The sequence below is a fragment of the Daucus carota genome, chromosome 2 (genome assembly GCF_001625215.2).
Source record: "Daucus carota subsp. sativus chromosome 2, DH1 v3.0, whole genome shotgun sequence".
Lineage (NCBI taxonomy): Eukaryota > Viridiplantae > Streptophyta > Magnoliopsida > Apiales > Apiaceae > Daucus > Daucus carota.
The window spans coordinates 3,391,818-3,406,417 of record NC_030382.2 but is presented as its reverse complement, the minus strand read 5'-3'; the positions used below and the strand labels follow the sequence as shown (position 1 = coordinate 3,406,417).

The following is a 14,600-nucleotide window of genomic DNA, read 5'->3' as shown; positions in this document are numbered from 1 at the left end:
ACAACGTGACACAAAGTGTCATATCACTGACAAAAATTAGCAGATTACAACTAAATATTCTACATTATCGACGACTAACAAAACATTTTTTATAAAAAAAGGCAAATGATATTTCATCACGAAAACAAAAAATAAAAGCAAAACAAAACATAGTCTACACATTTTAAGGACTGAGGTCCAAACCAAACGAAATCCTTTGGTTTAAACCTCTAACCAGTAATTGAAACTTTACCAATCAGTAATGACTAGCCTTTTTTTTATATATAAATTTTAGTCTTTTATCTAATCTATTTATTGCTGCAATTGGATTTGGATGGAGCTCTAGTTGTATTGTATGGGCATGATTTTTTATATATAATTTAGCATGCTAGAATAATGAACGAGAAGTGCAGAAACCAAAAGTGTATATTTAAATCACTATTGATAAATTGAGCAGTGGGTCCATGTGACTAAACTTAAGACAGTTGTAAATGCTATTAATTATGACGAAATAGGCGGAAAATATCTGTGGTAAATAGACAGATTAAGCTCGATGTTGTTTTCTGCACATATTTTACATTAATTTCAAAGATTAAGAAGAGCAAAAGAGATTACCATTTTGCTGAAGCTTGTTTACGCCTCTTCCTGATGCATATACCAGTGCCTTCTGCTTGTTTTGTGTCCAAGTTGTCACACCCCAACCAACACACGCACACGAATTGATATAATATGAACAAGAGACAGATAAATAATAAATCCGGAAATTAAGATTACATAATTTAAATCCCAAAAGGATGACATTTAGTTAATTACAAGTCCAAAAGAGTGAAATAAAGTCCCAAAAGATCTTATAAGTTCAGAGTGTGGATCAGCCCATCTAACTAGTACAAAACATAATAGCGAAAGCCGCTTATATCATATATGCTACCTTCGCCCTTAAACAATTCTCTGCGTAGCCAGTGGTCGATTTACGTGCTGTTTGCTTTGTGCGTACCATATTTGCTAGCTGTAAAAGGGGTTAAATACGGGAACATGAGCAAAGACGCTCAGCAAGTACTAACAGTCCTAAACACATGGCATCATAATAATATCAAAGGTGTCCGAAACAAATTCAAGAATAAATGATAAAGCATTCATTAAGGTTCATGATAATATGATGAATGGACATGGCAAAACATATGGATAATCATGGTATAGAAGTCATGGCATCATGGCAATATGGCAACATGTTATAATCATATCATCATCAAAATTCATTTTAGGACGCTACGGATTACAGCCGGTGATCAGCCGCGAAGTAATCCCGAACCGCGCTGGGTTCTCAAATATAATGGGATCCCTAGGCTATCTGTGAGCCTAATAATATGTGAAAAGGACTTGCGTCTAGTCCAAATCACTAAAGAAAACATTTTATAATTTATTGATTTATAACATGGATGCCGGAAAAAGGATTATATCATTTTTATTGAAATATGGCAAAAGGGTTCAAGTTCACTAATAATGTGTCAACGCATATTGGACTTAAGGGGATAAGTTCCAAAGTCAAAAGAAAGTCAATTCTATCAAGTGTTATTCGGTATTTATGAAGGTGTACGTGTCATGGTATTATTGGAAGTTTTTAATAGGGAATCTAACATTTTGGGTACAAGTGTAAGGATATATTTGAAAGGAAGGTACTAGTATGATCGGAATTTTATATCAAGGTATTTGCGAATATAATAGGCATGGTGATTATCGCAACTAAATATTCATAAGGATTTACGAGTCACGGGTGCACATATATTTGCAACAATTGTAAAGTTTAGGATGTAGTAACTTGCCTTTGCAAGATTCTGAGATTATTCAATCTTGATAGTACGAGCTTTTCCTTTCGCCTCGGAACCTACACATTATATTAACCTCGTCACTAAATGGCACTTTAAGTCTAATTTACATTACACGCGCCTATTCTCTAGTTACGTATCTTAATACTCTATTATTAGCTAATTATCGCTTTAAGAGTCATTACACGTACTTAATTATAGGTATACATGCTCATTTATACATATGAAAGACAATTAACATAATCATGTATTCACATACTCCACATAGTCACATAATTCACATAGTCACATAATGGCATGGCATGATTTATTAACTATATATATTTATATCACATATACTATATACTTAATATTCTAAGCACATAAGCGAGTAACACATAAAGGCTTATTTCTAAACTTCTAAACTCCCCATACTGACCTTATCTTAATCCTAAAAGTGCTTGCAAAAACTCAGCCCTTATACCCTTGACAATCATGCAAGAGTTGCACTTACAACTCTCCAATGGCTCTCTAAGGTTGCTCTCGGTTACTTAGTGAAAATAAGATGCTCTAACTAGGGCCTTCACTCTAATTTACTTCTAATAGGTTGATAAGACTCTAAAATTACTTGTGCAATTGATACAATACAAAGGCCTCACACAAATTGGTTTAAAATGTTAAAAGGGCACAGTGAGGTTCTCTGTTGTAACCTCTCTGCACTACCTGCATCCTAACTGAGATAACTTAATGTGTACTAAGTGCATTCCTACCAAATCAATTCCCATGGATTCCCAACTCTTAAGGCTACCTATCAGACTTGGTTTCACTCCAAGGCCCCATATGAAACTTCCCAGGTTATTACACAAAGTTGACACTGCTGAAAACTACCCTGTTTCCCAACTGCCTTGTGTTTACTGATTTAAAACTCTATTTTCTCACTAGGTTTTGGGTTCTAATGGTTTGTTAGGCTTCCTAAGGGTTCACTAAACTCAGTTAAGCCAAGGCCCCATGAAGGCCTCACTCATGACAAGGTGAAAACCTCACAAGAACACAGATTGTTCAATTCTGCCCTGTTTTGGGGTATCTACTGTTTTGAGTGTGTATACCTACCTAAATGCAGGGGCTTTGGTGATTTAAGACTACTGGAATCATAACAAAACTCACTCCCAACTCCTGGACACTCGGGACAAGTAAAACCCAACCAAATCAACACCAAAACTCCTAGTTTCTATGTGCAAAAATCTGTCCAGTGCTAGTGTGTGCCTCCTTCCACCTTATCACCCATCTTAACACCATTCAACAACAACCAAGCCAACAACTCTAATCTATAATCTATATACCACTACTGTATAGCCTTATACAAGAAATTACAACACAAATCAAGCCTCAAAAATCACATTACTGAAGCCAAAAATCACAGCAGAGCAGAGCAGATTGGTTTTCAGCATTTTTAAGAATGATTTCTAACTCATAATCCATATAAAATCACATAATACATCAAAACTGAACATGACTAATCATGGCACATATTATACTAGCATTTTATGGCAAAAACCGAGGCATGAAATGATCAAAAACCAGTTTAAAAAGTGACAAAATCAGCATACACTTTATACTATGAAAATCATGACATGCACTTATAAACTCTTAACTTTTCTTGGCAAGATCTTGACATGCAATGTTTAAAACTTTGTAAAACAATCTTGTAAAGACTGAAACTCAAAGATCCCAGCAAGAAACATCTCATTCCATCCACAAAAATCATCCAAATCAATGGATTCCCTTCGGCTCCTTGGGAGTCATTGCCGAGCGCTTGAACCAAGGGTATGGCTTGACAAATGGGGGTGATACACTCCCTCAAGGCCACTCCTTGTCCAAGTATTTAAGCCACCATGATTCCAACTCTAGATTCACATGAATCAAAGTTGAAAATCTCGGCTTGGTGACATGCAAGAACTCAAACTAACCTTAAATGGAAGCTTGTGACTAGGAGATGATTTTTCTCTCTTGGATGAGTGGTAAATTATGTGTGTATATGGAGTTATGAAAAGAAATGTACAAGAGTTTTGGGTGGGGGTTTCTACTCAGCTGAAATGAGAGAGAGGGAGGAGAGTTTGGTGGGTTTGATTTTGTGTGTAGTGTAGTGTAGGAAATGATGAAGTCTTGTGCTTTTGACTAGACTAGAAGTGAGTGGATTTGGGTAGTTACAATTCTATCCTTCTAGTGGCTTTAGGTGAGAATGCATGCAAGGTTTTAGTGGTAATTACAAGAGTCAAATGGTGTGAATAGTCGGTCATGCCCTTGGACTCTATTCTCTACCAAAATGCATGCAAGGGTACTAGTGTAATCTTATAATTACTAAAAGTATGAATAAAATGAATGGATTTTAATAAATAAACTACAATTCCATAAATCATCAAATTAATACTATAAATACTATGAGATTTTACAAGTTTAACAAAATCATGATAAAAAATTTTGGACAAAGAAATATTTTTAAAAGCATTTTCAAGTATTACCCTCTAATATATAATCTATGTATAAAAAGAATTTACACACAATAATACACGTAATAATTCACAACGAAACGACTTTCCACTACAATTATATATGTATATCATATCACATAATTGCTCACCTTACAATTTATCACTATTTACGATTATCTCTACTATTATTAAATCGCGTAGCCGCAACTATTAAATTAACACCGAATCGTGCAAGATAATTAATCGCGTAGCGAAATCTCTCGCATACGACTATTTATACACGAAATAGAATCTAATTATGCCATCAAGTCATGTATAAATCCCAATTATCACTAAATCGCGTAACAAGAAATCTTACTCGCGTACAAAATATATCGCGTAGAAATTATATTAGTGATACTTGCAATACCACATAACAAGAGAATATATATACATTCTTATATAACGATTCCACGTATCGACATAATAACATAGAATATAAGTGTCGTGCTTATGAAAAAGTTCAAAATTACCGGTTGTTACATCCTCTCCCCCTTATAGGATTCTGTCCTCAGAATCTAGGAGAATAATTGAGGATACCGATTCCGCATATCAGACTCTAGCTCCCAAGTGGCTTCTTCTACCCTTGGATTCCTCCACAATACTTTTACCAAGCTCACTGATTTCTTCCTAAGTTTTCTTTCTTGCCGATCTAGTATTTGTACGGGATGTTCTTCATATGATAAATCAGTCTGGATCTCCACTGGTTCACTTTCTATCACATGATTGGCGTCCGGATTATACTTCTTGAGTAATGAGACATGAAACACATTATGCACGTGCTGATATTGTGGTGGCAATGCTAACTCGTAGGCAACTTTTCCAACTTGGTTCAAGACTTCAAAAGGTCCAATGTATCTTGGTGCTAGTTTTCCTTTCTTACCAAATCTGGTCAAACCCTTCCACGGTGATATTTTTAGCAATACAGCTTCCCCAATTTCAAACTTCACATCTTTTCGAGCGGGGTCCGCGTACTTCCTTTGTCTGTCTTGTGCAGCAATTAGTCTCTTCTTGATTACTGTGATGGTGTCCTTCATTTGTTGTACCAATTCAGGTCCTAAAACCTTCCCTTCTCCAACTTCATCCCAATTCGTCGGTGTTCTGCATTTCCGTCCATATAAAGCTTCGTATGGTGGCATGCCAATGCTGGAATGGTAACTATTATTGTATGAAAACTCCACAAGGGGTAAATGTTCGTCCCAACTTCCCGAAAAGTCAATGGCACAGCTTCGCAACATATCTTCAATGGTTTGGATTGTTCGTTCACTTTGGCCGTCAGTTTGTGGATGATATGCCGTGCTCATGTTCAATTTCGTCCCTAAATGTTCTTGAAATTGCCTCCAAAATCTCGAATTGAATCGTGGGTCCCGATCTGAAACTATTGATATAGGTACACCATGTCTCAACACGATTTCGCGTATATACATATGAACTAGTCTGTCTAAAGAAGATTTCTCATTAATTGGAAGAAAATGTGCCGATTTCGTAAGACGGTCAACTATTACCCAAATTGCATCGTGTCCAGAACGCGTTCGAGGTAATCCTACTACAAAGTCCATGGCAATATTTTCCCACTTCCATTCTGGAATCTTCAATGGCTGAATCAAACCACTCGGTCTCTGATGTTCGGCTTTTACCCTTTGGCATGTATCATATTTTGAAATCCATTCTGCAATTTCTCTTTTCATGTTCGGCCACCAGAAACTCTTCTTTAAGTCTTGGTACATCTTGGTGCTTCCCGGGTGAATCGAAAATCTAGAGTTGTGTGCTTCTCGCAAAATATCATTCTTCAATTCAGTCACATTCGGAATCCAAATCCTTGATGAAAATCTTAACACACCTTGCTCATCTTTCTGTGTACAAATTTCTTCTCCCGTCAACTGATTATCTTCTCGAGTCATCACTTCGTCTTGATATTTCTTTATCTTCTCTAACAGAGTTGGTTTAAAGGTAATGGCATAACACATTTCTTCCGCCCCTCCAAGTTCACAAAACTCCAATTGCAACTTCTCAATTTCATTTGACAACTCCCTTGGCATTGAAATCACGTTTAACTTCTCTTTTCTACTTAATGCGTCTGCTACCACGTTGGCCTTCCCGGGATGATATTGTATCGAACAATCATAGTCTTTGATCAACTCCAACCATCGGCGTTGTCTCATATTTAGCTCTTTTTGAGTGAAAAGGTACTTCAGGCTCTTATGATCCGTATATATCTCACATTTCTCCCCGTATAAGTAGTGTCTCCACAATTTCAAAGCAAAAACTATCGCAGCCAATTCTAAATCATGAGTTGGGTACTTCTGTTCATGTGGCTTAAGTTGTCTCGAAGCGTACGCTATTACTTTTCCATGTTGCATCAACACGCATCCAAGTCCTTTGTAAGAGGCGTCACTGTATATCACAAAATCTCCCTTGTCATCGGGTAATGCTAAAACCGGTGCAGTTACTAATCTTTGCTTTAATTCCTGAAAACTATTTTCGCACTTCTCCGTCCATTCAAACTTCTCATTCTTCCTTGTTAATTTGGTCAATGGTACGACAATCTTGGAAAAATCCTTCACAAACCTTCGGTAATATCCTGCTAATCCCATGAAACTCCTTACTTCTGTTGGCGTCTTTGGTCTCTCCCAATTCATCACAGCCTCAATCTTTTCGGGTCCACTCTAATCCCTTCACTTCCAACAATATGTCCGAGAAATCTTACTTCCGTCAACCAAAACTCACATTTCGAGAATTTGGCATACAATCTCTCCTTTCGCAACACTTCCAACACTATTCTTAGATGTTCTTCGTGATCAGCTTTCGTCTTTGAATACACCAAAATATCATCGATGAAAACTATGACGAATTTGTCTAAATATTCCTTGAATACCCGATTCATTAAGTCCATGAAAGCAGCCGGTGCGTTCGTCAATCCAAAAGCCATAACAAGGAATTCGTAATGTCCGTATCGTGTTCGAAAAGCTGTCTTTGGTATGTCTTCAGCCTTAATCTTCAATTGGTGGTATCCCGACCGTAGATCAATTTTCGAAAAACAAGAAGCTCCCTTGAGTTGGTCAAACTAATCATCAATTCTAGGCAAAGGGTACCTATTCTTAATTGTCAATTTGTTCAATTCTCGATAATCTATACAAAGTCTCATACTCCCGTCTTTCTTCTTCACAAACAAGACCGGTGCGCCCCAAGGTGAAACACTTGGCCGTATAAATCCCTTGTCTAATAGTTCTTGTATTTGCTTCGCCAATTCCTTCATCTCTGACGGAGCCATTCTATAAGGAGCCTTCGAAACAGGTTCGGTGCCGGGTGCAAGTTCTATTGTAAACTCGATTTGTCGGTCCGGGGGTAAGCCAGGAAGTTCTTCGGGAAACACATCTATAAAATCTCTTACTACTGGAATGTCTTCAGGGCTAGAAACTTCTTTACTCTTATCAATTACATATGCCAAATACGCCTCGCATCCCTTCCGAATCATCTTCTTTGCTTGCATCGAAGTAAGAAATCCTTGAGTTTGCCTTTAACCCTTAAATGTTACCTTCTTGCCTTGTGGTGAACTCAATACTACCGTTTTGTTCTTGCAATCTATTTGAGCATTAAAGCTTGTCAACCAATCCATCCCTAAAATCACGTCGAATTCGCCTAACTGGAAAGGAATAAGACTCGCAGGAAAAACGTGTCCGGCTATCACTATTGTACAATGGGGGCACACATGTTCTACAGATATTCTATCTTGATTAGCTAAGACAACAGATAGGGGTTCATGCATCAATTGGGTTTCACAATTCCACTTATCAACAAAAGACTTCGAAATAAATGACCTTGTAGCTCCCGAGTCAATCAATACTTTAGCACTAGCAGCGTTCACAGAAAGCGTACCTGAAACTACATCAGAACTTTGAATTGCATCCTTTACATTCATGTTGAAAGTCCTTGCTTGTGCCGGATAGGTCAAAGCTGGATGAGATGAGGATGATGCCATTTGAGGTTGATTGAAAGGCATTGGAAATGATGGTGCTGGCATAGGAGTTGCTTGATTCATCGGATATGGCATAGCAGTCATTTGTAGCAACTGATTGTTAACCGCTCCTTTGCATTCCCTCGACACATGTCCCACTTTACCACACTTGTAGCACGTGACGTTGGCCTTCTGATTCTTACATTCATGAGCATAATGGCCTTTTGTGTGACACTTGTAACAAACTTTCGCCTTGTTGCAAATCCCCGTATGCTTCTTATTACAAACTTTACACTCCGGAATTGATCCTTGCGGGGGTTTCTGTCCACTCGATTGAGATCTGTTTTCTTGTGACTTGTTCCCAAATTCTCTCTTCTTGAAGTTTCCGGGTCCACTTTGAAGTTTAAACCTTTGATTAACTTTCTAATTCTGGCCCTTGTAACTTGAGCCTTCTTCACCCGACTCAAATCTTCTCTTTTTGTTGCCCTTCTCCTTCTGATTCTGCTCACTTTCGCCTTCAATTACCATTGCTTTTTGAACTACTTCAGCATAAGTAGTCAATTCAAAAGCTGCCACCCGACTTCTCAACCACGGCTTTAGTCCTTGTTGAAATCTCTTCGCTCTCTTCTCTTCAGAATCAACATACTCTCCCATAAATCTAGATAGTTCAGTGAACTTCTTTTCATACTCCCCAACTGTCATATTATCTTGCTTCAATTCAAAGAACTTCATCTCCATTTGTGTTTGCATATAGCGAGGAAAGTACTTATCCAAAAACATTCTCTTAAATCTGTCCCAAGTAATAATTCCTTCGGGTTCTAAAGCTTTTGCTGTTTCCCACCAATAGTTCGATTCTCCTTTAAGAAAATAAGCAGCATACTCCACCTTATGATTATCTCCAACATTTGTCAAGGCAAAAGCCTTCTCCATCTCTTTTAACCAAGCATGAGCTTCAACCGGATCTTGAGTTCCTATGAATTCTGGGGGTTTTACGGATTGGAAGGTTTTGAAAGTGGTGACATTTCCTGGAGGTGGTTGTGGTGGTTGCATTTGTTGAAGAAGTTGTTGTTGTTGGGCAATAGTGGCTGTTTGTTGGCGTACCAATTCTAGAAGTTGTGTTATGTCAAGGTTCTGGTTCGCGTTTCGGTTTCCTTCTTCATTCTCTCGGTTATTAGAGGGTCTTCCTCGAGCTCTTTTAGGTGCCATATTCTGAAATAAGAGTTATACAATTTTAAATGATACGAGGTTACGGGATTATTCACAATTATCATGGTATGCAGTTCGATATAATCAATAGGAATGATGCATGGTTATAAGCAATTTAAAGGGCAATATAGGAATCGAGGAAAGTGCATTACTGAATTAAAACATGGTTCGAAACTGAAAGGTACGAATGTCAAAGTACGAAATACGAGTACAGATCCGAATCAAAATAGTACGAAAGTCTAGAAATGGAAATAAACAACATAGTGATAAAAGGAACAGCCTAAGCAACTAAAGGTCACGTCCTCTAGTCCTCGTCCTCCTCCTCGGTCTCCTCCTCACGGGTCCTAGGGATGTCAGGGGTCGTGTCCTCACGCAGCATCTTGACCATGCTCCTAAGTTCATCCGCTATCATCTGCACAGTGAGCTGGCTGGACCGGTCACGGTGTACTGGCATCTTCTCCAACCTGGATGTGGCCACCTGGATCAATGACTCAAGCCTAGAGATGGTCTTCTCCTTAGGTCCGTCACCCATGATATGATCACTCGAATAGACTTCCTCGATGCGCTCCATGAGCCTGTCATACTTCCCTTGGATAGTGTCGAGCTCCAACCTCAAGTCAGCATAGACAGAAAAGGGAATAGGTTCAGGCGGCGGGACCGAAGATGAGTGCGCACGTTGCTGTCAATAATATATATATATATACAAAAGGGTTAGATACGATTAAATCGAACGACGCATAATAATACTCCCGATATATATATATATAATATACTTATACACCCTATGATCCTAATTGGGCTGTCCAGGGACTCTAAACCTCGCTCTGATACCAAATATGTCACACCCCAACCAACACACGCACACGAATTGATATAATATGAACAAGAGACAGATAAATAATAAATCCGGAAATTAAGATTACATAATTTAAATCCCAAAAGGATGACATTTAGTTAATTACAAGTCCAAAAGAGTGAAATAAAGTCCCAAAAGATCTTATAAGTTCAGAGTGTGGATCAGCCCATCTAACTAGTACAAAACATAATAGCGAAAGCCGCTTATATCATATATGCTACCTTCGCCCTTAAACAATTCTCTGCGTAGCCAGTGGTCGATTTACGTGCTGTTTGCTTTGTGCGTACCATATTTGCTAGCTGTAAAAGGGGTTAAATACGGGAACATGAGCAAAGACGCTCAGCAAGTACTAACAGTCCTAAACACATGGCATCATAATAATATCAAAGGTGTCCGAAACAAATTCAAGAATAAATGATAAAGCATTCATTAAGGTTCATGATAATATGATGAATGGACATGGCAAAACATATGGATAATCATGGTATAGAAGTCATGGCATCATGGCAATATGGCAACATGTTATAATCATATCATCATCAAAATTCATTTTAGGACGCTACGGATTACAGCCGGTGATCAGCCGCGAAGTAATCCCGAACCGCGCTGGGTTCTCAAATATAATGGGATCCCTAGGCTATCTGTGAGCCTAATAATATGTGAAAAGGACTTGCGTCTAGTCCAAATCACTAAAGAAAACATTTTATAATTTATTGATTTATAACATGGATGCCGGAAAAAGGATTATATCATTTTTATTGAAATATGGCAAAAGGGTTCAAGTTCACTAATAATGTGTCAACGCATATTGGACTTAAGGGGATAAGTTCCAAAGTCAAAAGAAAGTCAATTCTATCAAGTGTTATTCGGTATTTATGAAGGTGTACGTGTCATGGTATTATTGGAAGTTTTTAATAGGGAATCTAACATTTTGGGTACAAGTGTAAGGATATATTTGAAAGGAAGGTACTAGTATGATCGGAATTTTATATCAAGGTATTTGCGAATATAATAGGCATGGTGATTATCGCAACTAAATATTCATAAGGATTTACGAGTCACGGGTGCACATATATTTGCAACAATTGTAAAGTTTAGGATGTAGTAACTTGCCTTTGCAAGATTCTGAGATTATTCAATCTTGATAGTACGAGCTTTTCCTTTCGCCTCGGAACCTACACATTATATTAACCTCGTCACTAAATGGCACTTTACACTACTAGAAAAACAGGATTAGACATCACATTTTAGACATCTGTTAGAAAAACCACCGATGTTAAAACCCTATTTTACATCGAATATTTTGAAACCGATTTCTATTAAAAATCTAGACATCGCCTAAGTGCAAAACCGATGTGTAAAACCTGTTTTTAAAAAAATTGACCGAGCTCCCCCGCTGCTTTTCCCCCCTTAGCCAATTGTTTTACAAACAAGATTCCCCACAGAATATTTCCTCTTATTACACAAATATTCCCCCTTTACCAAAATTTTATATCCCACCTTCACCAAAATGTTATTTCCCCCGTTTCTTCTTTTCATTCTCGACTATGTCTCTCGACACTCTCTCTCTCTCGACTCTCTCGTCTCTTTCTCTTCCCATCTCTGCTCTCCCTATCTGGTCTCGCTCACACCCTCTATTTCAAGCTCCGACATTCAAATAGTAGTTAGGGTTCGATTGGGTAACCCCTAATTTGTTCTATCGGAGACACAGCTCGAAGAAGAAACTTGAATAAATTAGTAGATAGAACTCATTTCGGAGAAACGCAAATTGCAGATTAGTTCGATTGGGTTTAAGAGTTTGATTGGTTCAATTGGGTTTTAGGGTTCTTATCAATTCTCACTTCAAATCCTGCCCTAATTGAAGACATTCGCGAGTGGGAACAAGAATATCAGTGCTGAACTGGTTTGTTTTCTGCTTTTTTATCTTTTAAATTCTTGAAATTCATGCTTTTTTGTATGTTTATGTTTTGGGTTTGTAGTGTATTCGATTTTTTGATGTGGGTTTTGTGTAAGTTGGCTTATTGACTACTTGTTAGCTGTTTATATGAACTGCAGAGTTCATATTTTCTTGTATAAACACACTTAGTTGGCTATAGAGTGGAACAAGAATAATGTTTAATCATCGGATGGTATTTATGATTTTACTTATTCTATTTGCCGGGTTCTCATCAGCTTGTTGGCCAAGTTGTCTCCCGTATTGCTTCTGCTCTGTTTGAATGGTTGTGGTCACTGAAGACAGATGAGCCCATTGGTATGAACATTTTTTTGAACAACATTTTAAGAACTTCTTTGTCATCTTTTGAACTACATATAGTTCTTGTTGGTAAGATTGATGTCTGCAATATTTTAGCTTTTTCTAGTCGTTCTTCGGTCAAATTTGGAGTATACACCGTGGAGACTTTGTTAAGTGTTTAATGTCGGTATATATTAAGTGTTTAATGTCGGTATTTTTTGTTTGCCAGGTGGAAGATATGAGGCTGATTTGTGGTTTTCTCCAGGAACTTGTGCAAAGTTAAATTTAGGAGAGGAACACGAATAGAAATCTGTTTGACTTCCCAGGGTGATTGGAACGGTGCAGGTGCAAATGAATACGAATAGAAATCTGTTTGACTTCTCAATATGAATTTTGATTATATGTTTAAGATATTGATCCATCTTGAATATTCTTAGCTTAATTTTTGTATGAACTTTTCAATACTTTATATATACCACAACACCAAATGAATACGATAAGATGGTAATGAAAGAAGGTTAACAGGAAAGCATGAGACATCTAACAAGCACACTTTCTCATGGGTAAGTTGCTTATATATATAAAATCTTAGTTGTAACCTGATTTTGATGCAAAAATATCGAGACTAAGACTTACCTTCAATTCAAGTAGTTTAAAAACCTTGCAAGTAACCAAATCATTTTACTTTCTTAGTTGCCTGGTGAAACATGTGGTATTTTTTTCTTCAAAAAGAACCTTGTTCTTGGTGTTTATTTAGAATCTTCTATCAACAATACGTTTTTTTAAGGTTTACAGGTAATTCTCTGTTCTTGCTCTATTACCATGAATGACTTTGCTTGATTATATGATTCCAATTTGATATTATTCTCCAAAGCAAATTTAAAGTTAGTGAATCATTTTTACAGGGTGGTCCTCATAACCACACAATTGGGGGACTTGCGGTCTGCCTGAAGTTTGTGCATACTCCAAAATTTAGGGCTTAATTGCCAGAAGCATGTGTTTTTTCCTATATATTTTTACATGGACAGATGGACAATTGAAAGAACTTTGTCCAATAATTATAGTTGCAATGACTTTGGGAATATAATGACTTTAGGTTTCATTTATCACTGCTGATTTTGGGAGTATAATGAACTTAATGTGTAGTTGCAATGACTTATGAAACAGTATTGCTTTTGGTATCTTTGACATTCGATGTACAAGTACATGGATTATGTAATTAGTTGGTGGCTTGAATGCAAATATGTTTGGTGTAGCTATTGGTGTTAGTTGTTGATTTGGAATTTGATTTGTTTTGACATTTTAATTATTACATTTGGGCATGTTATATAAGCAGGTGGAACAGGGACTAAAAAAACTAAAATTACATCATTGTTCTGAAAAATCGATGTTAAAAATAGTATGTGACATCATCAATATGTTAAAAAATTGATGTAACAAACAATGAACTAAATCAGAAATATAAGAAAACTGATGTCTAAACTATAGAAAGACAATGGATTTAAAAAAAACTGATGTCAAATATGAAAAAAGATTACAGTTTTAAACTAAACTGATGTATGTTTGAATACAAATACATCAGTTATATTAAGAAACTGATGTAAAAGACAAACATAAACATCAGCCATTTGAAAGCAGCTGATGTAAATTAGGCAAATATACATCGGTCAAAAACTGTTGTGAAAGGTGGTGGTAGACATCAGTTAAAAACCGATGTCTAAGACCCCTACCTTTTACATCACATGCGAAGACATCGGTCCTGTTTTCAATAGACATCGGTTTTTAGCCGATGTCTAAGCCAGTTTTTGTAGTAGTGTTAAGTCTAATTTACATTACACGCGCCTATTCTCTAGTTACGTATCTTAATACTCTATTATTAGCTAATTATCGCTTTAAGAGTCATTACACGTACTTAATTATAGGTATACATGCTCATTTATACATATGAAAGACAATTAACATAATCATGTATTCACATACTCCACATAGTCACATAATTCACATAGTCACATAATGGCATGGCATGATTTATTAACTATAT

The 14,600-nt window shown here is 37.0% G+C and overlaps 2 protein-coding genes and 1 long non-coding RNA gene across 3 annotated transcripts; 1 reads left to right on the top strand and 2 right to left on the bottom strand.

Moving 5' to 3' along the window:
- Positions 1–7,826: 7,826 nt before the first annotated feature.
- Positions 7,827–8,369, bottom strand: LOC135150306 (uncharacterized). The gene has a single exon (XM_064086568.1). The coding sequence runs from the start codon at positions 8,367–8,369 to the stop codon at positions 7,827–7,829; it is 543 nt and encodes a 180-aa protein (XP_063942638.1).
- Positions 8,370–8,687: 318 nt separating this feature from the next.
- On the bottom strand, positions 8,688–9,470 carry LOC135150305 (uncharacterized). The gene has a single exon (XM_064086567.1). It carries the CDS (start codon positions 9,468–9,470, stop codon positions 8,688–8,690), a length of 783 nt encoding a protein of 260 aa, XP_063942637.1.
- Positions 9,471–11,546: 2,076 nt separating this feature from the next.
- LOC135150241 (uncharacterized) lies at positions 11,547–13,814 on the top strand. The gene is made up of 4 exons (XR_010288536.1): positions 11,547–12,229; positions 12,499–12,577; positions 12,789–12,904; positions 13,465–13,814. It is a non-coding gene; the product is annotated as an uncharacterized LOC135150241 (long non-coding RNA).
- Positions 13,815–14,600: the final 786 nt, after the last annotated feature.

What these genes read in the sequence shown, in the direction of transcription:
- LOC135150305 (XM_064086567.1), bottom strand. Translation starts at nt 9,470, where the DNA reads ATGGCACCTAAAAGAGCTCGAGGAAGACCCTCTAATAACCGAGAGAAT.
- LOC135150306 (XM_064086568.1), bottom strand. Translation starts at nt 8,369, where the DNA reads ATGACTGCTATGCCATATCCGATGAATCAAGCAACTCCTATGCCAGCA.